General features: G+C 42.6%; 1 protein-coding gene and 1 pseudogene across 6 annotated transcripts in view; one reads left to right on the forward strand and one right to left on the reverse strand.

Annotated features, from left to right (window-relative positions):
- Positions 1 to 5,323: 5,323 nt before the first annotated feature.
- Positions 5,324 to 13,361, reverse strand: LOC128593655 (60S ribosomal protein L7-like; annotated as a pseudogene). Its single transcript, XR_008382392.1, has 3 exons — positions 12,714 to 13,361; positions 6,557 to 7,016; positions 5,324 to 6,456 (listed from the first exon to the last, which is right to left on the reverse strand). The product of XR_008382392.1 is annotated as a 60S ribosomal protein L7-like (transcript).
- Positions 13,362 to 13,472: 111 nt separating this feature from the next.
- Positions 13,473 to 21,324, forward strand: part of RBL2 (RB transcriptional corepressor like 2) — an 80,210-nt gene continuing 72,358 nt past the window's right edge. For 3 of the 5 annotated variants that reach the window (XM_053601791.1, XM_053601802.1, XM_053601808.1), the window contains exons 1-2: positions 13,473 to 13,816; positions 19,452 to 19,582. In XM_053601791.1, the coding sequence (XP_053457766.1) occupies positions 13,574 to 13,816; positions 19,452 to 19,582 (374 nt within the window). In that variant the 5' untranslated portion in view covers positions 13,473 to 13,573. Of the gene's footprint in view, positions 13,817 to 14,389; positions 14,672 to 19,451; positions 19,583 to 21,324 lie in introns of those variants that run through there. The other 2 variants (XM_053601818.1, XM_053601829.1) reach the window with 2 other exon arrangements.

Genomic DNA, 21,324 nt, shown 5'->3' on the forward strand with positions numbered 1-21,324 from the left:
CTTTTTTTTTTTTTTTTGTAGAGACAGAGTCTTACTGTACTGCCCTTGGGTAGAGTGCCGTGGCGTCACACGGCTCACAGCAACCTCCACTGTTGGGCTTACGGGATTCTCTTGCCTCAGAGAAGAGCTTTTCTTAAGTCATTGCCATCATTGCTAATGATTTTGGCTAACATTAAAGAAAATAGTTTTTCTTGTAATTACGAAAGTGAAGTGAAGTCTCATATACACTTTTACTTTGAACACATTTAGCTATATTTTTTGTTTAGAAAATCTTTTTTTTTTTTTTTCTTTTTTTTTATTGTTGGGGATTCATTGAGGGTACAATAAGCCAGTTACACTGATTGCAATTGTTAGGTAAAGTCCCTCTTGCAATCATGTCTTGCCCCCATATGTTTAGAAAATCTTTTGTACAACGTAGCATATAAACACAAACCAGGTGCTTCATCTACCACTCACCCACTGGAATAGGAATCTATTCTGGTGCTGGAGGAAAAATTGCCTATGTTAGATGTCTCTGTGAGAAGATATATAAAAATGATTGATTATTTTGTGAGCATGTGCAGAAAAGGTGGTTTTTGACTACACATAATATTCACCCTATTCAGTGAATTTACAATCTAATCTCAATATAAATGCAATTTCAGTACATAAGCTTTATTTTAAAATGCAGAAAAGCACATACTTAAATTATCCATAAGTTCACCCAGAGATAAACGTTGACAAGTAATACGCCCAGTTTTCGTATATCTGTGTGACATATATGTAGGGGGTTAAAACTCATGAACCCAGAACCTCAAAATGTGACCTTATTTGGAAAAGGGTCTTAGCAGATGTCATTAGTTAGTTGTGGTCACACAGGGTTTGGGTGGGCCCTAAGTTCAATGAACTAGTGTCCTTAAACAAGGAGAGGATAGGGGGTGCTTGTGGCTGGTGAGTAGGGCGCCGGCCCCATGTACCGGGGGTGGCAGGTTCAAACCTGGCCCCAGCCAAACTGCAACAAAAAAATAGCCGGGCGTTGCAGCAGGCGCCTGTAGTCCCAGCTACTCTGGAGGCTGAGGCAAGAGAATCTCCTAAATCCAAGAGCTGAAGGTTGCTATGAGCTGTGTGACGCCATGGCAGCACTCTACCTAGGGCGACAAAGTGAGACTCTGTCTCTTCAAAAAAAAAAGGATACACAAACACTGGCAAGAAGGCTTAGGACAGAGGAGGTGGGGATTGGAGTGACGTAGTCACAACTCAAGAACACCAAGGATTGCTGTGACCACCACAACCTAGCAGAGAGGCTAGGGACATTGCTCTTTCACAGCCTCCAGAATGAACCAACCCTGCGAATAGCTTTATTTTGGATTTCTGGCCCGAATTGTGGGGTAATTTCTGTTGTTTTTAAGACACCTCGTTGTGGTCATCTGTTATGGCAGCACTAGGAAACCAATACAATTCATTCCTATAATTAAATCAGCATTATTATAACATAATTTTTATTTATTTTTTGAGACAGAGTCTCACTATGTTGCCCTCGGTAGAGTGTCATAGTGTCACAGCTCACTGCAACCTCAAACTCTTAGACTTAAGCGATTCTCTTGCCTCAGCCTCCCAAGTAGCTGGGACTATAGGCGCCCGCCACAACACCCGGCTATTTTTTGGTTGTAGTTGTCATTGTTGTTCAGCAGGCCCATGCTGGATTTGAACCCACCAGCTGGCTGGCGCCGTAGCTGCTGAGCTATAGACGCCAAGCCATAACACATAATTTTTAGATCTCTAATATACTGACCTTTGTCAAATAAGAATCCTGCAGTATGATTTTGAATACATCGTATTAGCTCATACAGAAAAAGACATGGAAAATTCAGAGATGGCGGAAGCATGAAAAATCTGTATAATGCTGACAATCAGAAAATTGTTAACCTTTGGATAAGCTTTCTTTGTATATATGTATTATATATTAATAGAGTTATGCTATTTTAAAAATGTATTAAATCATGATTAATCTTTTCATGTCACTGAATCTTCCACAACATTTTTAAGGGCTTTCCAATATTCCATTATATAGATATATTACACTTTAATACCCAATTATTGAACATTTAGATGCTTTTTAATTTAGGGTTATTTAATCTATAATGTGTCTGTAGGCATAATATGTCTGTGTTCTTTGAACATATTATGATTCTTTCATTAAAATAAATACACAAAATAGTTGTGTTCAAATTTTAAGACCAGTAAGATTATACTATTTTTATCCTAACAGCAAAACATAATCCTATCTCTTGCCTTGTGTCTCACTGCCAACACTTAGCATTATAACTTTTTAAATCTTTGTCCATTGAATAGTTAAAAAAGATTGTTTTAGTTTATATTGCTTTGATTATGTCTAATATAAGTTCTTTTCAAATTTTTTCATAGGCCATTTGTATTTCTTCTGTTAAGTGTTCGTGTTCTTGGCACAATTATATAAATGGTAAATATTTTTGGCAGTTTGAAATTAGCTGGGCATTGTAGCAGGCATCTGTAGTCCCAGCTGCTCTCAGGTTAAGGCAGGAGGATCTCTTGAGTCCAAGAATTTGAGGTTGCTATGAGCTATGATGATGCTATTTATATATATATGTGTGTGTGTATGTAAATGTATACATATATATGACTCTTGCCTGGGGCAACAAAGTGAGACTGTCTCAAAAAATATTTTTTCCCAGTTTGCATATTACTTTTCTTTTTAATATGCACATTTTTAATTGCTATGTGATTTCAATCTTCTATCTTTTCTGGTTTTAATTTTTTACATTTTTACATAGAAGTCTTTTCACCCCAATATTATATATACATTGACCTTTATTTTGTTTTGTTTTGTTTGTTTGTTTGTTTGTTTGAGACAGAGTCTCAAGCTGTCACCCTGGGTAGAGTGTCGTGGCGTCACAACTCACAAGCAACCTCCAACTCTTGGGTTTAAGTGATTCTCTTGCCTCAGCCTCACAAGTAGCTGGGACTTACAGGCACTTGCCACAATGCCTGGCTATTTTTATGTTGCAGTTGTCATTGTTGTTTTAGCTGGCCCGGACAGGGTTCGAACCCACCAGCCTCCTTGTATTTATCTGGTGCCCCACCCACTGGGCTATGGGCGCCACCTTTATTTTGTTTTTGTTTTTTTTTTTTTGTAGAGAGAGTCTCACTGTACCACGCTCGGGTAGAGTGCCGTGGCGTCACATGGCTCACAGCAACCTCTAACTCTTGGACTTACGCAATTCTCTTGCCTCAGCCTCCCGAGTAGCTGGGACTACAGGTGCCCGCCACAATGCCCGGCTATTTTTTTGTTGCAGTTTGGCTGGGGCTGGGTTTGAACCCGCCACCCTCGGCATATGGGGCTGGCGCCCTACTCACTGAGCCACAGGTGCCGCCCTTTATTTTGTTTTTTAAAAATGTTTACTTTTGGAGTGGGCAAGGATGTCTCACTCCTGTAATCCTAGCACTCTGGGAGGCTGGGGCAGGTGAATTGCCTGAGCTCAGGAGTTTAAGACCAACCTGAGCAAAGAGCGAGACCCTGACTCCATGAAAAAACTAGCAGGGAGTTGTGGCCCACACCTGTAGTCCCAGCTACTCGGGAGGCTGAGGCAGGAGAATCCTGGTTTCATTTAGTAAATAATACCTCCATTGTTTTGACATACTTTTATTTATCATAATCTAAATAATTTATATATACATTATGAATAATTCAGATCATATATAAATCTGAATATGTCTATAGTTCTTATTTTGCATATCAGGCGAAGGGAGCCATCAAAATACCGGAGTGACTTTACCAGTGTCAGATAAATAGACTTTCAGACAGAAAAAGTTACTAAAGAAACATTTTATATAATGATACAGAGGTCAATCTACCAGGAAAATATAGCAATTATAACTATATATGCACCTAACAACAGAGCTGCATACATGAAGCAAACATTAACACAATCAAAAGGGAAAGTGTGGGTGGCACCTGTGGCTCAAGGAGTAGGCTGCCGGCCCCATATACTGGAGGTAGTGGGTTCAAACCCGGCCCCAGCCAAAAATTGCAAAAAAAAAGGGGAAAGTGTACAATTCAACCATACTCACTCACTTGCAGTAATGGCTAGAGCAATTAGCCAGTGGGTCATCAAGAAAACAGAAAACCTGGGCGGTGCCTGTGGCTCAAGCAGTAGGGCGCCAGTCCCATATGCCAGAGGTGGCGGGTTCAAACCCTGCCCCAGCCAAAAAAAAAAAGAAAACAGAAAACCTGAAGAGCACTATAAGCCACCCAAATCCAAAAGATTTTTTTTTTTTAAGTTTTTTGGGTTTTTTGTAGAGACAGTCTCACTCTGTTGCCCTTGGTAGAGTGCCGTGGCATCACACAGCTCACAGCAACCTTCAGCTCTTGGGCTTAGGCGATTCTCTTGCCTCAGCCTCCCGAGTAGCTGGGACTACAGGCGCCCGCTACAACACCCAGCTATTTCTTTGTTGCAGTTTGGCCGGGGTTGGGTTTAAACCAGCCACCGTTGGTATATGGGGCTGGCGCCCTACCCACTGAGCCACAGGTGCCACCCAAAAGGTATCTCTTAAACATTCCTCTCAAAAATAGAAAACTAAACATTCTTCTAAACCACACATGCAACATTTTAAAGCACATATGCAAATTTCATGATATTGCCTTAAAGGAAATTTTGTATTAATCCTAAGTCCAAGAAAAAAAATTACAGAATTTCAGAAACTGAACAAAAAATACATCAGTGGTAACCGATGAAAGATTTTATTATTATTATTATTGAGAAAGGTTGAGTGTGATGGCATCATCATAGCTCAGGAACCTCAAACTCTTGGGCTCCAGTGATTCTCCTGCCTCAGCCTCCAGAGTAGCTGAGACTATAGGCACCCACCACAATGCCTGGATAGTTTGTTCTATTTTTAGTAGAGATGGGGTCTCACTCTTGCTCAGGCTGTTCTGGAACTCTTGAGCTCAAGCAATCCACCTGCCTGGGACTCCCAAAGTACTGGGATTATAGGAGTGAGCCACCGCCCCTGGCCCACTTTATTGTTTTTAATAGTTGGGGTCTCACTCTATTGCCCAGACTGAGTACAGTAACATAATCATAGCTAACTGTAGCCTTGAACTTATAGGCACAAGCAATTCTCTTGCCTCAGCTTCCCATGTAGCTAGGGTTATAAGCATGTGCAACTGCACCCAGTTAATTCACTCCATCCAGCTAATTCACTCCATAGCAAGAGTATTGACAACTTGTGTTGACACAAAAACATGTATTACTCAAGCCAATAAATGTTCTTTTCATAATCAAAAATTGGAAACAACCATGAGTTCTTCAACCAGTGAATAGATAAATAATGGCACATTCATACTATGAAATACTACTTATCTACGAAAAGGAACAGATTCCTGTTCAACAGCTTCAGTGAATCTCGAGGGCATTATGCTAAGTTAAAAGAAGCCAGACTCAAAGGCTACATGTTAAATGATTGTGTCCATATGATGGTCTGGAAAATAGCCAAAACTATGGAACAAAAACTCATTAGGGGTTTCCAGAAGATGGATAAGAAGTTTACTAAGGGGAGCTAGAACTCTTTTGGGTGGTGAAAATACTTTGATTCAATATCTTGGTTGTGGTTACATGACTGTAGGTATTTGTCAAAATTGATAAAACCCTTAGTGAATTTTACTGCATGTAAATCAATGACTGGATCTCAATGAATCGATGAATCTAACATTAAAAACAAAACAAAACAGGACTGGGTATAGTGGCTCTTGCCTATAATCCAAACACTTTGCAAGGGTGAGGTAGGAGGAATGCTGGAGTTCAAGATCAGCCTCCAAAACATAGTAAGACTCTCTTTAGAAGAAAAGCTTTTTTCACAATTAGCCTGGTATGATGGCATAAGCCTATGGTCCTTGGGGTTGCAGTGAGCTATGGTCACACCACTGCACTTCAGCTTGCCTGGGCAACAGAGCAAGACCCTGTCTCCATCAATCAATCTGGAGGAAACTTGAAAAATTTAATTTAAATGTATATATATATACATTATAAATATTATATATATATAATGTTTTTTTTTCAATTTGAAAGCAGTCACTGTTTATTAACTGACCAAATTACAAAAACAATCAGGGGAGATACCTTAGTTCATTCTTCTAATAAGCCGATTGATCTGGTCTTCCCTGTTACCAGCATCTCCACCTTCTACAAAGTGGGTTGTTTCTTTCTACATTCCCCCCCGTGGAGATGATAACTTGAAGGGCCACAAGAAGTTATTTGCTTCTTTGAAGCGTTTTCCAACAGTATAGATCTCATGAATCAGATCCCAGATCCTCCATGCAGATGATGCCACATTTACCAAGAGATCGCACAAACTGTTATCAGTCAACGCAATTTGTTTCTTATTGATTTTGCCATAACCACGCTTGTAGATTAGCTCATTTACTGACTTCAGATTTGGGTACTTGAAATATAAATAGAAATTATCAAACAATAAGGTTACCATTGTTGAAACATCTAAGATTCACCTTGCTATATAGCCAATATCAAAGGAAAAAACAGGCTTACCCCCATGCAATATACCGTTCTACAATCCTCAGCACGTTAATGGAAGCCTTATTGAGCTTAACAAAAGTTCCATTGAAGATCTGGCGAAGGCGAAGAAGCTGCAACACCTTTCGGACCTTTGGACTCGCACCACTGATACCTCTGATCCTGATGACAAATGCCAATTTGGGTTCTACAGGTACGTAGAAGTTGCCAGCTTTTCTTGCCATCTGAATCTCAGTTCTGTACACCTGCTTGTATTCTTTATGATAACGCTTAGCTTTTTCATAGATAAGCTTCCTCCTTGTCTTTCGAAGCATCTTTTGGGCACACTTCTTTCTCAGATGCTTGATCTTCAGCTCTGCGAAATTCTTTCGCTTTTTCTTAAGGGTTTCTGGCACAGCAGGAACCTTCTTTTTCTTCTCTTCAACAGCCGCCATGGTTCCAGCCAGAAAAGAGGTTAAATGTATATTTTTGCTGGTGAGAAATATGAAAGAGATAATAAAGTAGTGTTAAGCACAAAATATATTAGGATAAAATTTGGGCCACAACTCCCTGCTAGTTTTTTTTTCGGTTTTTAGTAGAGATGACGTCTCTCTCTTGCTGAGGCTGGTCCCAGCCCCCAATCAAACTTTTAATGAAAAATTTTAGATGTCAACTTTAAAATATGTCAGGAGGTAATTCCTTTAGGGAGACACAACCAAAAAGTTTGAAGACCCCTGTGGTTGTATAAAAGGCTTATGTGAAGTTTTACAGTCAAGCCGTATCTTTTTTTTTTGTAGAGACAGGGTCTCACTTTATGGCCCTCGGTAGAGTGCTGTGGCCTCACACAGCTCACAACAACCTCCAACTGCTGGGCTTAAGCGATTCTCTTGCCTCAGCCTCCCGAGTAGCTGGGACTACAGGCGCCCACCACAACACCCGGCTATTTTTTGGTTGCAGTTTGGCCGGGGCTGGGTTTGAACGCGTCATCCTCAGTATATGGGGCCGGCGCCTTACCGACTGAGCCACAGGCGCCGCCCCCAAGCCGTATCTTTTAAAGATGATATATACAGGCTCACCCCTGTAGTCCCAACTCTCTGGGAGGCTGAGGCAGTTGTATTGCTTGAGCTCAGGAGTTCGAGACCAGCCTGAGCAAGAGTAAGACATCATTTCTACTAAAAATAGAAAAAAAGCCTAGCGAGAAGTTGTGGCCCATGCCTATAGTCCCAGCTACTCAAGAGGCTGGGGCAAGAGGATTATTACTCAAGCCAAGAGTTTGAGGTTGCTGTGAGCTATTACATCATGGCACTCTACCCCAGATGACAGAGTGAGACTCTGTCTAAAAGCAAACAAACAAAAAAGATGATATATACAGTCCATCTTCCACGTCCGTGTGTTTTGGATTCTTGGATTCAACCAACCAACCAAAAATACAAAAAACAAAATGAAAAAGAAAAAACCAGTGAAAATAACAATACAGGATGGCCACCGTGGCTCACGTCTGTAATCTTTATACTTTGGGAGTTCGAGGTGGGTGGATGGATTGAGCTCAGGAGTTTGAGACTAGCCTGAACAAGAACAAGACCCCATCTCCATGAAACATAGAAAAACTAGCTGGGCATTGTGGCAGGTCCCTGTAGTCCCAACTACTCAGGAGGCTGAGGTAGGAGGATCAGGTAAGCCCAGGAGTTTGAGGTTGCTGTGAGCTATGATGCCACGGCACTCTACCCAGGGTAACAGAGAGAGACTCTGCCTCACAAACAAAAAAAAAACAAAACAAAAAATCCCAACAATTTACAACAAAAAATAAGACAAACAGCACAATAATACAAATAACACAAATATCACAAATAATACAAATAGCTGAGCGCCTGTAGCTCAGCAGCTAGGGTGCCGGCCACATACTCAGGGCCTGATAGGTTCAAACCTGGCCTGGGCCTGCCAAACAATAATGACAACTACAACAAACAAATAGCGGGGCACTGTGGCAGGCACCTGTAGTCCCAGCTACTCAAAATGCTGAGGCAAGAGAATCGCTTAAGCTCAAGAGTTTGAAGTTGCTGTAAGCTGTGACACCACAGCACTCTGCCGAGGGCAACATAGTAAGACTCTGTCTCCAAAAAATAATAATAATACAAATAAAAATAATGCAGTGTACTATTTACCATTTGCATGATTCTAGATTACCTAGATATGATTTAAAGTATATGGGAGGATGTGCATAGGTTGTATGCTAATCTTATATATATATATATATATATATATTTTTTTTTTTTTTTTTTTTGGTTGCAGCCATCATTGTTGTCTGGCAGGCCCGGGCTGGATTTGAACTTGCCAGCTCAGGTGTATGTGGCTGGCGCCCTAGCTGCTTGAGCCACAGGCACCAAGCCTACAGCATTTTATATAAAGGACTTGAGCATCCACAGATTTTGGTATCCTTGGGGTCCTAGAATCTCTTATAGATAGTGGGGACTACCGTATAATGCAAAGGAAAATTTATTTTTAGGTTACTGCATTGATGTTCTTTGACGTTCTATTGGGCTATCAGATCATAATAAGAGTAAGGATTTTACATCTATAAAATCTGATAGTCTCAATGATCGTAATCATTCCTTTGACAAATATTATGGAGAGTCAACTCAACGTCTGTCACTATAGTAGGCACTGAGATTACGGCCCAGAACCCAACAGACACTTCTCCTATCACTTAAAACATAGGAAAATAGACATGAAATAGTCAAACGTAAATAATTCATTATGGTTATAAGTATTATGAGTAAATTAAATGGAGATAACTAATAGATATTTCAGAGTAGGAAAGTGTGGGAGAGTAATTTTCAGTAAAGATGAAGGAGCAGGAGACAGGGAACCTGTAGATGTGGGAAATGTAGACTTTGTACTAAGCAGGAAACCAGTTAATCAAGGGAAGACAGATCTGTGTTTCAAAATAGCCACTCCCGGCCCAGTGTTGTGGCTCATGCCTGTAATCCCAGCACTCTGGGAGGCCGAGGCAGGTGGATTGCCTGAGCTCAGAGGTTCGAGCCATCCTGAGCCAGAGTCAGCCAGAGTGAGACCCCGTCTCTACCAAAAAAAGCTGGGCATTGTGGCAGACACCTGTAGTTCTAGCTACTTGGGAGGCTAAGGGCAAGAGCATCACTAAAAGAAGAACAGAAAAAAATAATAAAATAAAAATAAAAAACTTTAAACTACGATGAGTGAAAGCCAGTTGAAAGCAAAATTAAAAAAATAATAAAATAAAATAAAAAACAAAATAGCCACTCCAGTTTGTGGGAGGAGAATTTTGCTAAGACTAGCCTAGGAATCTAACTTCAGCTTTTAGCACCTGTTCAAAAACTATGACCAAGTCAGTTAACCTCCTTCATCAAAAGTGCCTGTGACTTAAAACCTATCTCTAATGCCAGGTGTTCTGTTATGTTTAGTTTGTTGAGGTTTAAAAAAATGGAAGCTGGTGTGGTGAGATTAGAGGAGACATAAATATTACCAAGAGGATCCTTGGATTCAACCAACTGTGGATCAAAAATACAAAAAGACCCAAAACACAAAAAAATAAAAAAATAACAATACAGGCCAGGCATGATGGCTCATGTCTGTAATCCAAGTGCTCTGGGAGGCCAAGGCAGGCAGATGGCTTGAGTTCAAGAGTGGGAGAACAGGCTCAGCACCTGTAGCTCAGCAGCTAGTGGCCAGCCTCACTGATGCTTGAGGGCTCAAACCCAGCCCAGGCCTGCCAAACGACAATGACAACTACAACAACAACAAAAAAATAGCCAGGCGTTGTGGCAGGTGCCTATAGTCCCAGCTACTTGGGAGGCTGAGACAAGAGAATTGCTTAAGCCCAAGAATTTGAGGTTGCTGTGAGCTGTGATGCCATGACACTACTGAGGGTGACATAGTAAGACTCTGTCTCAAAAAAAAAGAGAGAGAGAGTGAGAGACCAGCCTGAGCAAGAGTAAGACCCTGTCTCTACTACAATAGAAAAACTACCTAGTCCTTGTGGCAGTGCCTGTAGTCCCAGCTACTCTGGAGACCTGAGGATCCTCAGGAGGATTACTTGAGCCCAAGAGTTTGAGGTTTTTGTGCTGGCACCATGGCATTGGACTTAGAACCAACAAAGTGAGACTCTATCTCAAAAAAAAAAAAAAAATTACCAAGAAAAATATTCAATTATTAAATGATTTTTCTTTCATGATAATCAACACATACATATTTTACACTTAAGTGTTCTGATTATTTATTGCTGTATAACAAGGCAACCTAAGATTTAGTAACTTAAAACAAGAACAATCATTTCTTGTACCCACAGACTTCAGCTGCTACAATTTGGGCAGGGCTCAGTGGGAAGGTTCATCTCTGCTGCATTTCAGAGTCAGCTAAGACAGCCTGACTGAAGGCTGGAGGATCTGTTTCTGAACTGGCTCATTCAACACAGCTAGGGTCAGGGGCCTTGGGCCATATCCACATGGTGAGAAGTGCAGAACTCTCAGCACATAAAGACTCTTTTCAAGCCTCTTCATTAAGAGAGACCCAAACTCTAGCAGCTAAGGCCAAGTCCCTCAGGTCCTTCCTCTACTCCCCATTAAAACGTCAGCCTGAGAAAGCTCAATGCTGCTAGAATTTGCCATTTGTTCTACCTGAAAGTTGAAGATAAGCCTCTGACCTCCTATTTTTAGAACATTTATTAAAAAGGGCTTACAATTGTGAATTCTTCCTCTGTACCTTTGAGATATGTATGTATGTATCTCCTACAACTCAGAGGAGTATCTTCCACAAGGACCTGAAATCATCAGGAAGGATTTAGCCCCTGACTGTCAGTGGAGGACAGAACACACGACTTTCATAATTGCCAGGTAGAAGACACAACTGGCCTGATCACGGTAACACTGACCAACACTTTGTAACTTTTTGCTCTACTCTCTCCCTATCCCTTATTCTCCCTTCAACATGTTCAGTCACCTCTGTATAGATCAGAATGCAGGTCAGCTCTTTTGCCTATAGTCTGTCAGTAGTTCCTGAACATTCCTACTGTCAGTAGTTACTGAATTAAAACCTGTTTTCCCAATTTAACTAATGTTCATCTTTATCTTTGACAATGGGTGACCCAGGTTTCCTCCCAATATAGTGGCTGGGTTTAAAGCATGATTTAAGAGATAGTGAGACAATGAGAGACCGAGAGAGTACATGTACCAGGCAGGTGAAGGATTTGTTGCATTTTATGACTAAGCCTCAGAAGCCAAGTAATTTCAAAGAACCCCATCCCTGGACAGTTGAAAGACAAGTTCAGGAAGAACATGTAAGACCAGCAATGTTTTGTTGTTCTGGGCACTTTTGTAACTTACAATCTGTTACAAAGGCTTGGACAATATGGGTATTAACAAGCAAAGGATATTTAATAATATATTTAATGATTTATTACCAATAAGTTTACTTCAATTACATTACTTAAATTACAATAAATTTTACTTAAAAGCAGTAAAGATAAGTTTACCTCAATAAACAAGTTTTCCTCTTAGTTGTTGAAAGAAAAACACTTTAGATAAATTGAGTGACTATTTGAGCAAAGAACAATTCATGCATTGGGCAGCACTCAGAACCAGAAGAGGTTCAGAGAACTCCACTCTGCCACAAAAGCAGCAAACTTTTATAGACGCAACACTGAAGCAAGGTAAAGAAATTATTTAATTGACTATGGCCAACTGTTTGCCTTATTTGGGTATGATCTGGTTGAACATTCCCAATTAGAGGATAGTTGGTAGTTTTTGCTTGGTTGAGTTTAAGTTTTGTTTTACTGTTTACATTAAATTCAGCTTAGTTTGCTGAGGTAAGAGCTACAGTTGGCTGAGGTAAGAGAGACAACCTCAGGCATTTAATAGCCTGCTTTAACACAGTGAAGCGCTGATAATGGTATCCAAATGAGGAAGTATTATAATTTTAAAGCAAGTATCTCCAGCCTAAATATATGTAAAGATGTAAAGTGCTAGAGTTTTTAAATCAGAAGTTTAAAAAAATTTTAAACCATTTGCGTTGACCCCATAATCACCTTGAGACTCAGCAGTTAGAAAGAAATCCAACTCCAAACGCATTGCTAATTACTGTGAAATCTGCAGAAGGTTTCTTGGAGAGGGGTTCATTGTCTCAAAATTTATTCTGGAGATACCTTGTTATTTATCTTACCTGCTTGTGTCCCATCTGCAGATTTCTGCTCCCTTACGGTTGCAGTTCCATAAACTACTTGTGTCCTAGCACACTTACCCCCTCAGTTTACATATTCCACTGAGAAAACAAAATAGCAAATGTCTTACAGCTCCACAAGCTTGAAAACAATACTCACTACATGTATACCCATGAATAAATCAAGAGGATTGGCAGTAAAGTGATTCAATTCTACTAGAGATGTAAAAAGAGAACGCTAATAAAAATTCAAAAAAGATAAAGTTAAACCAAGTGGGGGGTTGAGGATAGTACAAACATGTCACAATGGATGTAAGTTGGCTGTATAGGAAAAAAGAATTACTGCACTAAAAAAAAAATCCAGTAATTACTTGAAAGGCTCACATAAAATTAAAACGTAGGAAATAACTGGAAATGGTGAGATTTGCCCTTAGGCAGACATGCCCTTGCTCTTTTGCTTGCTTTTTGGGTAAGTACTTCCAGGTGATGGGGAGTATTGTTTCTGGGACCGGCCTGGATACTGAGCCGTCGCGCATCCGTGTTTCTCGGACGTCTTCTCCTCCGTAACTTGCTGAACGCTGTCACCCTGGGGAGTATGCATTTAAAACGCAGAGGGGGCGCTTTATTTCAAGGTATGCGACCTGATTTTCTTTTCTTTTTTTTTTTTTTTTTTGGCTCCCATGGACCCGGCCTGGACTACCCTTCCCAGAAGACCGTGCTCGGAACTACGGGTGCCCGTGCGCGCCCCGGGCGTCGCGACAGCGCAGGCGACAGCGCAGGCTCGGTGCGGGCGGGCGCGGCTCGGTTTGAATGGCTGCGGGCCCGGTCCCTCGCCGCCTCTGAGGCCGGCTCCCGGGTGCGCCATGCCGTCCGGAGGTGACCAGTCGCCGCCGCCGCCCCCTGCCCCTCCGGCGGCGGCGGGCACGGAGGAGGAGGAGGAGGAGGAGGACGGCGAGGCGGGGGACGAGGCGCAGCCTGCAGAGTCCCCGACCGCCCAGACGCAGCTGCGGTTTGACGAGCTGTGCAGGCGCCTCAACATGGACGAGGAGGCGCGGGCCGAGGCCTGGGGCAGCTACCGGCGCATCAGCGAGAGCTACACGCTGGAGGTGCGCGGGGGCAGGGGGCTCCCAGGGCCTGGTCGCCCTCCCCGCGGGACAGGGGCGGGGTCCCCTGTGCGCACAGCCCCGGACCCGGCGTTGGAAGGGGCTCTGGGAGGCTCGCTGCTCTGCCCTCTCGGGTCCAGAATGGGGAACTCCTCTCGCCCTAAAGCAGCACGGCGAGGGTGGAGGTCGTGCTGGGGCCACGACTCGAAAATGGGTCTTGGAGACCCTTGGATTCCCTCCCCCACCCGGCTGGTGGGGTGAGCAGGTGCAGGTGTGGAGCCCGGACGGGAAGGGCCTGGATGCGCAGCGAGTAACCGGTCTCGGCGCCGGGGGCTCCGGGCTTCTCGGTTCTTTCCCTGCTGCGCCCAGTTGCCCTGCCCAGGCGTGGTGTCGGTTTGAGCAGACGCGTCGTTGAGCTTGGGGCTGTGTTTGTGTGTGTGTGTAAACAAATTCAGACCGATCGTCCCCAGCCAATGGAAATGCGCTGTCTGCCCACCCGGATGTAGACACAGGCCCGGTGCGTCGCTAGGAATAGGGACTGTCACTACCTTGAGGACCTTTGGGGTGCCCTAAACGTGGCACAGAATTCGCGTAGTCGCCGTGACTCGGGAACGTTAAGTCCCTTTCTGCGGACGGGGTTTGCAAATGCGAAAAATGGCCCTTCTAGCCAGTGGCGGTCCACTCCGTCGGCACCTCCCCTCCAGGGGCCAATGGGAGGCGACGCGGAAGTCCGGATTGTTGATCTGCGGTTTGCCTCCGTGAGTGGCGTTGAAGCTTGAGGCCCTTGGATTTTCTCTAAGGTAGTTTTATATATGTATAGTTTGCAGAATAGGCCCAGGACGTGAAGGCCGACCCAAGGTGTTATTAACTATAACATCGTGTTTTTGCCTGGTGTCACCATCCTTTTGACCGAGTTTATTTTTTATTTGCAGTTGCTTTCATAGAATTTTAATTCAATTACTAGTTCCCTCTCCCCATTGTTATTTGTGGTGGCTTTAGAACCTAACAGACCTGGGTGACTTTAGAGAATTTACTGACCCACTGGAGAACTCAGTTTTGTGACAGGTAAACTGATGATATTTGTACCTATCTCACAGAGTTGTTCTGAAGGTTAAATAGGTAATAGGTTGTTCTGGGCACATTAAGCACTCGCATGGACAGTGCTTTCAAGTTCACCAAGCTCTTTTTTTTTTTTTTTTTTTTTTTTTTGAGACAGTCTCAGTTGCCCCGGGGTTGAGTGCCGCGTTGTCATAGCTCACAGCAACCTCAGACTCCTGGGCTCAAGTGATCCTCTGGTCTCAGCCTCCCCAGTATCTGGGACTACGGGCGCCCACCACACTCGGCTAGTTTTCCTATTTTTAGTAGAGATGGGGTCTTGCTTTTGCTCAGGCCTCGCCTCCCAGAGTGCTAGGATTACAGGCGTGAACCACCTGGACCAGGCTTTACAGCTGGTCCAGCTGAATAGGCCATGTTCCTGTTCCTCTCTCCAGCATTCCTGTAGTCAGGCAAAGAGGACTCCTGCGGAAGGGGAGATTTGTGCCTCCAAATGAGTTCTTTTTTACCCGCAGGGTAATCCTGTAAATTAGCTAATGTGCGCATTATCACGGTACAGTTAAAGTGTTAGATTTCAGTTCATAGAGGATGCAGTTTTGTGCCATACACAAAAGGTGTGCCAGGCCTCCCACCCAGGGCCGGTTCAGTGAGACAGCCCCACCGCTCTCCCTCCGCTTCCCTCTTTACCCCTCCCCCAACTGGAATTAAAATGAGGTTTTCTCCTCTGTGGGCGCGCATGAGAGCATCGTGGACTGGCTTCCTATTAGTACTGAGTACCTTGGATCGGTGCTTCACATCTTTTGTAATTTCCTAGATGGAGTGGAAACACATTCTTCTTAGTAAAGTATCACAAGAATGGAAAAGCAATTATCCATTTTTCTTTTTTGATTGCTGACTTTAGTCTCAGCTTATTAGCCCAGTTTATCCAATAAATGAAACATTCATTTTACTCCACTGTGTCCTGAGGACCTGTGATTTCCACAGTGTTGTGGGTGCCGGGGACAGTGCAGTGAACAAAGCCCGATATCCGTCAAGCTAGTGGAAGTGCACGTGGAATTTGAAGCTCCTGATGTTTAATAAGATACTGGATGTATCATTTATCTTTTAGTTTCTGCTTTCTGTGCTTTACACCTGTAATTCACTAAATTCTCCCCATCAGCTATGAAAACGGAGCCTCTGAGACTAAGTGATTTGTACACTATGTTACAGCTAATATAGGGCAGAGTCATAATTTGTAACCAGATGTGCTTGATCTGGTAAGTATGTGGCCATGAGTTGTTAATTTTGAAGATGGCTACTTTTTAGTGTTGTGGACTTTTTCCAACAAATATTTTGTAGGACCAAAGGTAAACCAGGCACAGAGTCTGTTCTTCTCTTGTAAGCTGCCTCCTGGGCCTAGATTACAAAGAGCTACCCCATCTGTTTTGTCTTTTTAAGCACTATAAAATTCTCATTTGTAAGACTAATTCTTTTCTTGTTTTTAAGAATGATGTAGTTCTGAATTCTCTAGAACCAAAATAGATCAGTGTAGATTACCTTCTTTAAACCTTTTTTTAAATTTAATTAATTTTTAAGTTAAATCATAGCTGTGTACATTAATGCAATCATGGGGTACCATGTGCTGGTTTTATATACAATTTGACATATTTTCATCACACTGGTTAACATAGCCTTTCTGGATTTTTCTTAGTTATTGTGTTAAAACATTTATATTCTACATTTAGTAAGTTTCACCTGTACCCTTCTAAGATGCACTGTAGGTGTGGTCTCACCAATCACCCTCCCTCCGCCCATCCTCCCCCCTCCTCTGCCCCTCCCTTTCCCCTTTCCCTGTTACCCATGTTTTTAGGTTATAATTGGGTTATAGCTTTCATATGAGAGCTATAAATAAGTTTCATAGTAGAGCTGAGTACATTGGATACTTTTTCTTCCATTCTTGAGATACTTTACTAAGAAGAATATGTTCCAGCTCCATCCTTGTAAACATGAAAGAGGTAAAGTCTCTATCTTTCTTTAAGGCTGCATAATACTCCGTGGTGTACATATACTTCTTTAAACCTTTTATTAAAACATAGGTTAATGCTGTGACTGACTTTATATTTCTAAGAGATCTCAATATAGTAGAGGAAGTCAGTAGTTATAATACTAAATTTGAGACTTTGTAGATCAAGAATTTATTATTTTTTTTTTTTGTAGAGACAGAGTTTCACTTTATTGTCCTTGGTAGAGTGCCGTGGTGTCATACGGCTCACAGCAACCTCCAACTCCTTGGCTTAGGCGATTCTCCTGCCTCAGCCTCCCGAGTAGCTGGGACTACAGGCGCCCGCCACAACGCCCAGCTATTTTTTCGTTGCAGTTTGGCCGGGGCTGGGTTTGAACCCACCACCCTCGGCATATGGGGCCGGTGCCCTGCTGGCCACCCTGTGGCCGGTGGAGCCACAGGCGCCACCCGTAGATCAAGAATTTAAACCACTTTCCAGAGATGTAATTAACACACTAATATGGTTTTTTTGAAAATAGAACATCTATAATAACTACAATTGGATTTTTAAGCTAGTCTATGTATAAATGTGAAAAATGGAGAATTTCCAGTTTCTCTCATTTCTATTTATATTAGCATTGGATATATTGAAATTAAAGGACATCTTCTAGTTCAGCTCTTATATGGAGAGAAAGTTGTATCACTTCTTAGGGGAAAAAAATGAATTATGAAAGTCCTGGGCCCTGTGGCACATGCCTGTAATCCTAGTACTCTGGGAGGTGAGGTGGGAGGATCGCTTGAGACCAGGAGTTCCAGACCAGCCTGAGCAGGAAGGAGACCCCTTCTTTACTAAAAATAGAAAAATTAGCTGGGGCTGGGTGCAGTAGTTTACACCTGGAATTCTAGCACCTGGGAGGCCGAGGTGGTTGGATCACTTAAGGAGTTCCAAACCAGCCTGAGCAAGAGCGAGACCTCCCTCTCTAAAAAACAGCCAGGTGTTGTGGCAGGTGCCTGTAGTCCCAGCTACTCAGGAGGTGGAGGCAAGAGAATCACTTGAGCCCAAGAATTTGAGGTTGCTATGTGCTATGACACCACGGCAGTCTAATGAGGACCACAAAGTGAGACTTTGTCTCCAAAAAAAAAAAAAATTAGCCTGGATGTGGTGGCAGGCGCCTGTTGTCCCAGCTACTTGGGAGGCTAAGTCAGGAAGATTGTTTGAGGTTGCCATGAGCTGGGCTGACACCACAGCACTGTATCCTGTGCAAAAAAAAAATAAAACAAAAACTCCCAAGAATTATGAAGATATCTTTTAGAAATAATGCCTTAAAAATGATTTTCTTTGAATTATATCTAGTAATGGATCCACAGTAGTCTATATGGGTACAAAAATAAATTTTATTCATGAAAAGTTTTGATTAGATATATTCCAGCTAAATTTTGCTTTCCCTTTTCTAGGCTTTGAGCAAGATTAAAAAATATGTAAGTAGGCTTGGCACCTAGGGCGCCAGCCACATACACCGGAGCTGGTAAGTTCAAATCCATCCTGGGCCTGCCAAACAATGACAGCTATAACCAAAAAGTAAAAATAGCTGGGTGTTGTGGCAGGTGCCTGTAGTCTCAGCTACTTGAGAGGCTGAGGTAAGCAAGAGAATCACTTAAGCCCAAGAGTTTGAGGTTGCTGTTAGCTGTGATGCCACAGCATTCTACCGAGGGTGACAAAGTGAGACTCTGTCTCAAAAAAAAAAAAGTAAACAGTATTATTGCAGTAACTGTGGCTATATGACAAATTACCCTAAAATTTAGTGTCACATAACAAAATTTATTTTGCCCACATATTCTGGTCAGGGCATAGTCTGGAGGTCATGTTTCTGCTTTACAGTTACTGGTACATCATCTGGAAGCCACAGCCCAGCTAAGGGCTGGCCCAGCTGGCCCCCTGGGTCATCTCTCTTGCTGTGTGACAGAACTACTATGCGCGCTCTCCCAGCATGTGTTTACACGTTGGTTTAGGACTCCCAAGGCACGTGCCCTGAGAGAGAGGACCAGGTGGAATCTTTATTGCCTTTTATAATCTTTGAAATTACATAGCATTATATCCACCTGTGCTATTGGCTGAACCAGTTAATCAAGGGGTGGGAACACAGATCCCTGCGTCTCAGTGGAAGAAGGTCAGTGTCACATTGTAAGAAGAGCACAAGGGATTGTGGCCATCGCTGGAAAATCGTTTCCCACAAATATGTGAACAACACTTTGAATTTAAACTTAAGAATTGTTTATGTCGGCTCAGCGCCTGTGGCTCAAGCGGCTAAGGCGCCAGCCATATATACCTGAGCTGGTGGGTTTGAATCCGGCCTGAGCCTGCCAAACAACAATGACAGCTGCAACCAAAAAATAGCCCGTTGTGGCGGGCACCTGTAGTCCCAGCTACTTGGGAGGCGGAGGCAGGAGAATCGCTTGAGCCCAGGAGTTGGAGGTTGCTGTGATGCCACAGCACTCTACCCAGGGTGACAGCTTGAGGCTCTGTCTCAAAAAAAAAAAAAAAAAAAAAATTGTTTATGTCAACGTGTATCATTTACTAAGAATCCGTTTTCTTTTCTTTCACAGGGAAATGATCTTCACTGGTTAGCATGTGCCTTGTATGTGGCTTGCAGAAAATCTGTTCCAACTGTCAGCAAAGGGACAGTTGAAGGAAACTATGTATCCTTAACTAGAATCCTGCGATGTTCCGAGCAGAGGTAACTATGTTTGAGTTTGACAAGTAGGGTGGGACAAATATAAAAGCTCATAAATCGTAGTGAGCATAAGAATTCTCTTTGTTCATCATTTTCTTTTTTTTTTTTTTTGGTAGAGACAGAGTCTCACTGTACCGCCCTCGGGTAGAGTGCCGTGGCGTCACACGGCTCACAGCAACCTCTAACTCTTGGGCTTATGCGATTCTCTTGCCTCAGCCTCCCGAGCAGCTGGGACTACAGGCGCCCACCACAACGCCCGGCTATTTTTTTGTTGCAGTTCAGCTGGGGCTGGGTTTGAACCCACCACCCTTGGTATATGGGGCCGGCGCCCTACTCACTGAGCCACAGGCACCGCCCTGTTCATCATTTTCTGAGCATTTGTACCTGCGGAATGCTAAATTTAAAAGCTGAGTCATATTTTTCCTTTATTACATCAAGTTCATATTCATTTTATTTTACTTCTTTGGTGAAACTATTTGTATTAGGGATTTGTATTTTTTTGAGACAGAATCTCACTATGTCATCCTCAGTAGAGTGCTATGGTGTCACAGCTCACAGCAACCTCAAACTCTTGGGCTTAAGCAGTTCTCTTGCCTCAGCCTCCCAAGTAGCTGGGACTACAGATGCCCACCACAGTAGCTGGCTATTTTTTGGCTGCAGTTGTCGTTGTTTAGCAGGCCTGGGTTGGGTTCAAACCTGCCAGCCAGTATGTGGCCGGCGCCGTAAGCACTGTGCTTCGGGTGCCAAGCCTGTATTAGGGATTTGTATGGAAAAGTTTACTTTTTTTTTTTTTGAGACAGTGTTTCACTATTCGCCCTCAGTAGAGTGCTATGGCGTCACAGCTCACAGCAACCTCAAGCTCTTGGGCTTAAGCGATTCTCTTGCCTCAGCCTCCCAAGTAGCTGGGACTACAGGGACCCACCCCAACGCCCGGCTATTTTGTTGTTGCAGTTATCATTGTTGATTTTAGCTGGCTTTGGCTGGGTTCAAACCTGTCAGCCTCGGTGTATGTGGCCAATTCCCTACCCACTGAGCTATGGGCGCCATCCAGGAAGAGTTTACTTTCAAAGGCTATGACTTGGTGTAATATTGGGAGAAACGTAAGGAAGTATGTTGGTAAACTTTAGGAGACACTCTAGATTGAAAGGGTAAATAAAATATTAATTATGTAGTATCATACTTAGAACTATATGCATAAGACTTGTGTCATAATATATATGGAATGTGTAAATATTTCTTAGTAAAGGGTGAAATAATGTTTAAAAGGAGTGGGAGAAGTTGCTTTATCTATCTTTGGTGTAAATGAATTGATTATACTTACTACTTGTGTCTTCTGATTGAATTTTCTTTTATGGCTTATTAAAGATTAATAGAAAAAAGATGGTTGGCATTGGAGGAAATTAACAGTGTCAAAATTTATGACCCGATGGTTAAAAAAAATCACTTAAAAATAGGAAATGTAGTATTTTTGCTATAGTCTATTTGTTAACCTTTAACTCCATCCTGAATTGTGTTTAGGCCTAAGAACAAAAGGCATTGCCGAGAGAGGGGCACCCCTGGCCGTAGGTATGAAGTACACAGGGCGCAGAAGTGCAGTTATTAGGAAGAAGAAAGTAGAGGCAGAGTAATCAGTAAAGTGTCAGAAAACTTTAGAAGTAACTGTCAAATTGTGGAACCATCATAATAACATTTTAATGCAAGTAATACAATCCTGAGTTTTGGTTTTATTTCCCTTTCAAAAACTC

The sequence above is a fragment of the Nycticebus coucang genome, chromosome 2 (genome assembly GCF_027406575.1).
Source record: "Nycticebus coucang isolate mNycCou1 chromosome 2, mNycCou1.pri, whole genome shotgun sequence".
NCBI classification, from domain to species: domain Eukaryota; kingdom Metazoa; phylum Chordata; class Mammalia; order Primates; family Lorisidae; genus Nycticebus; species Nycticebus coucang.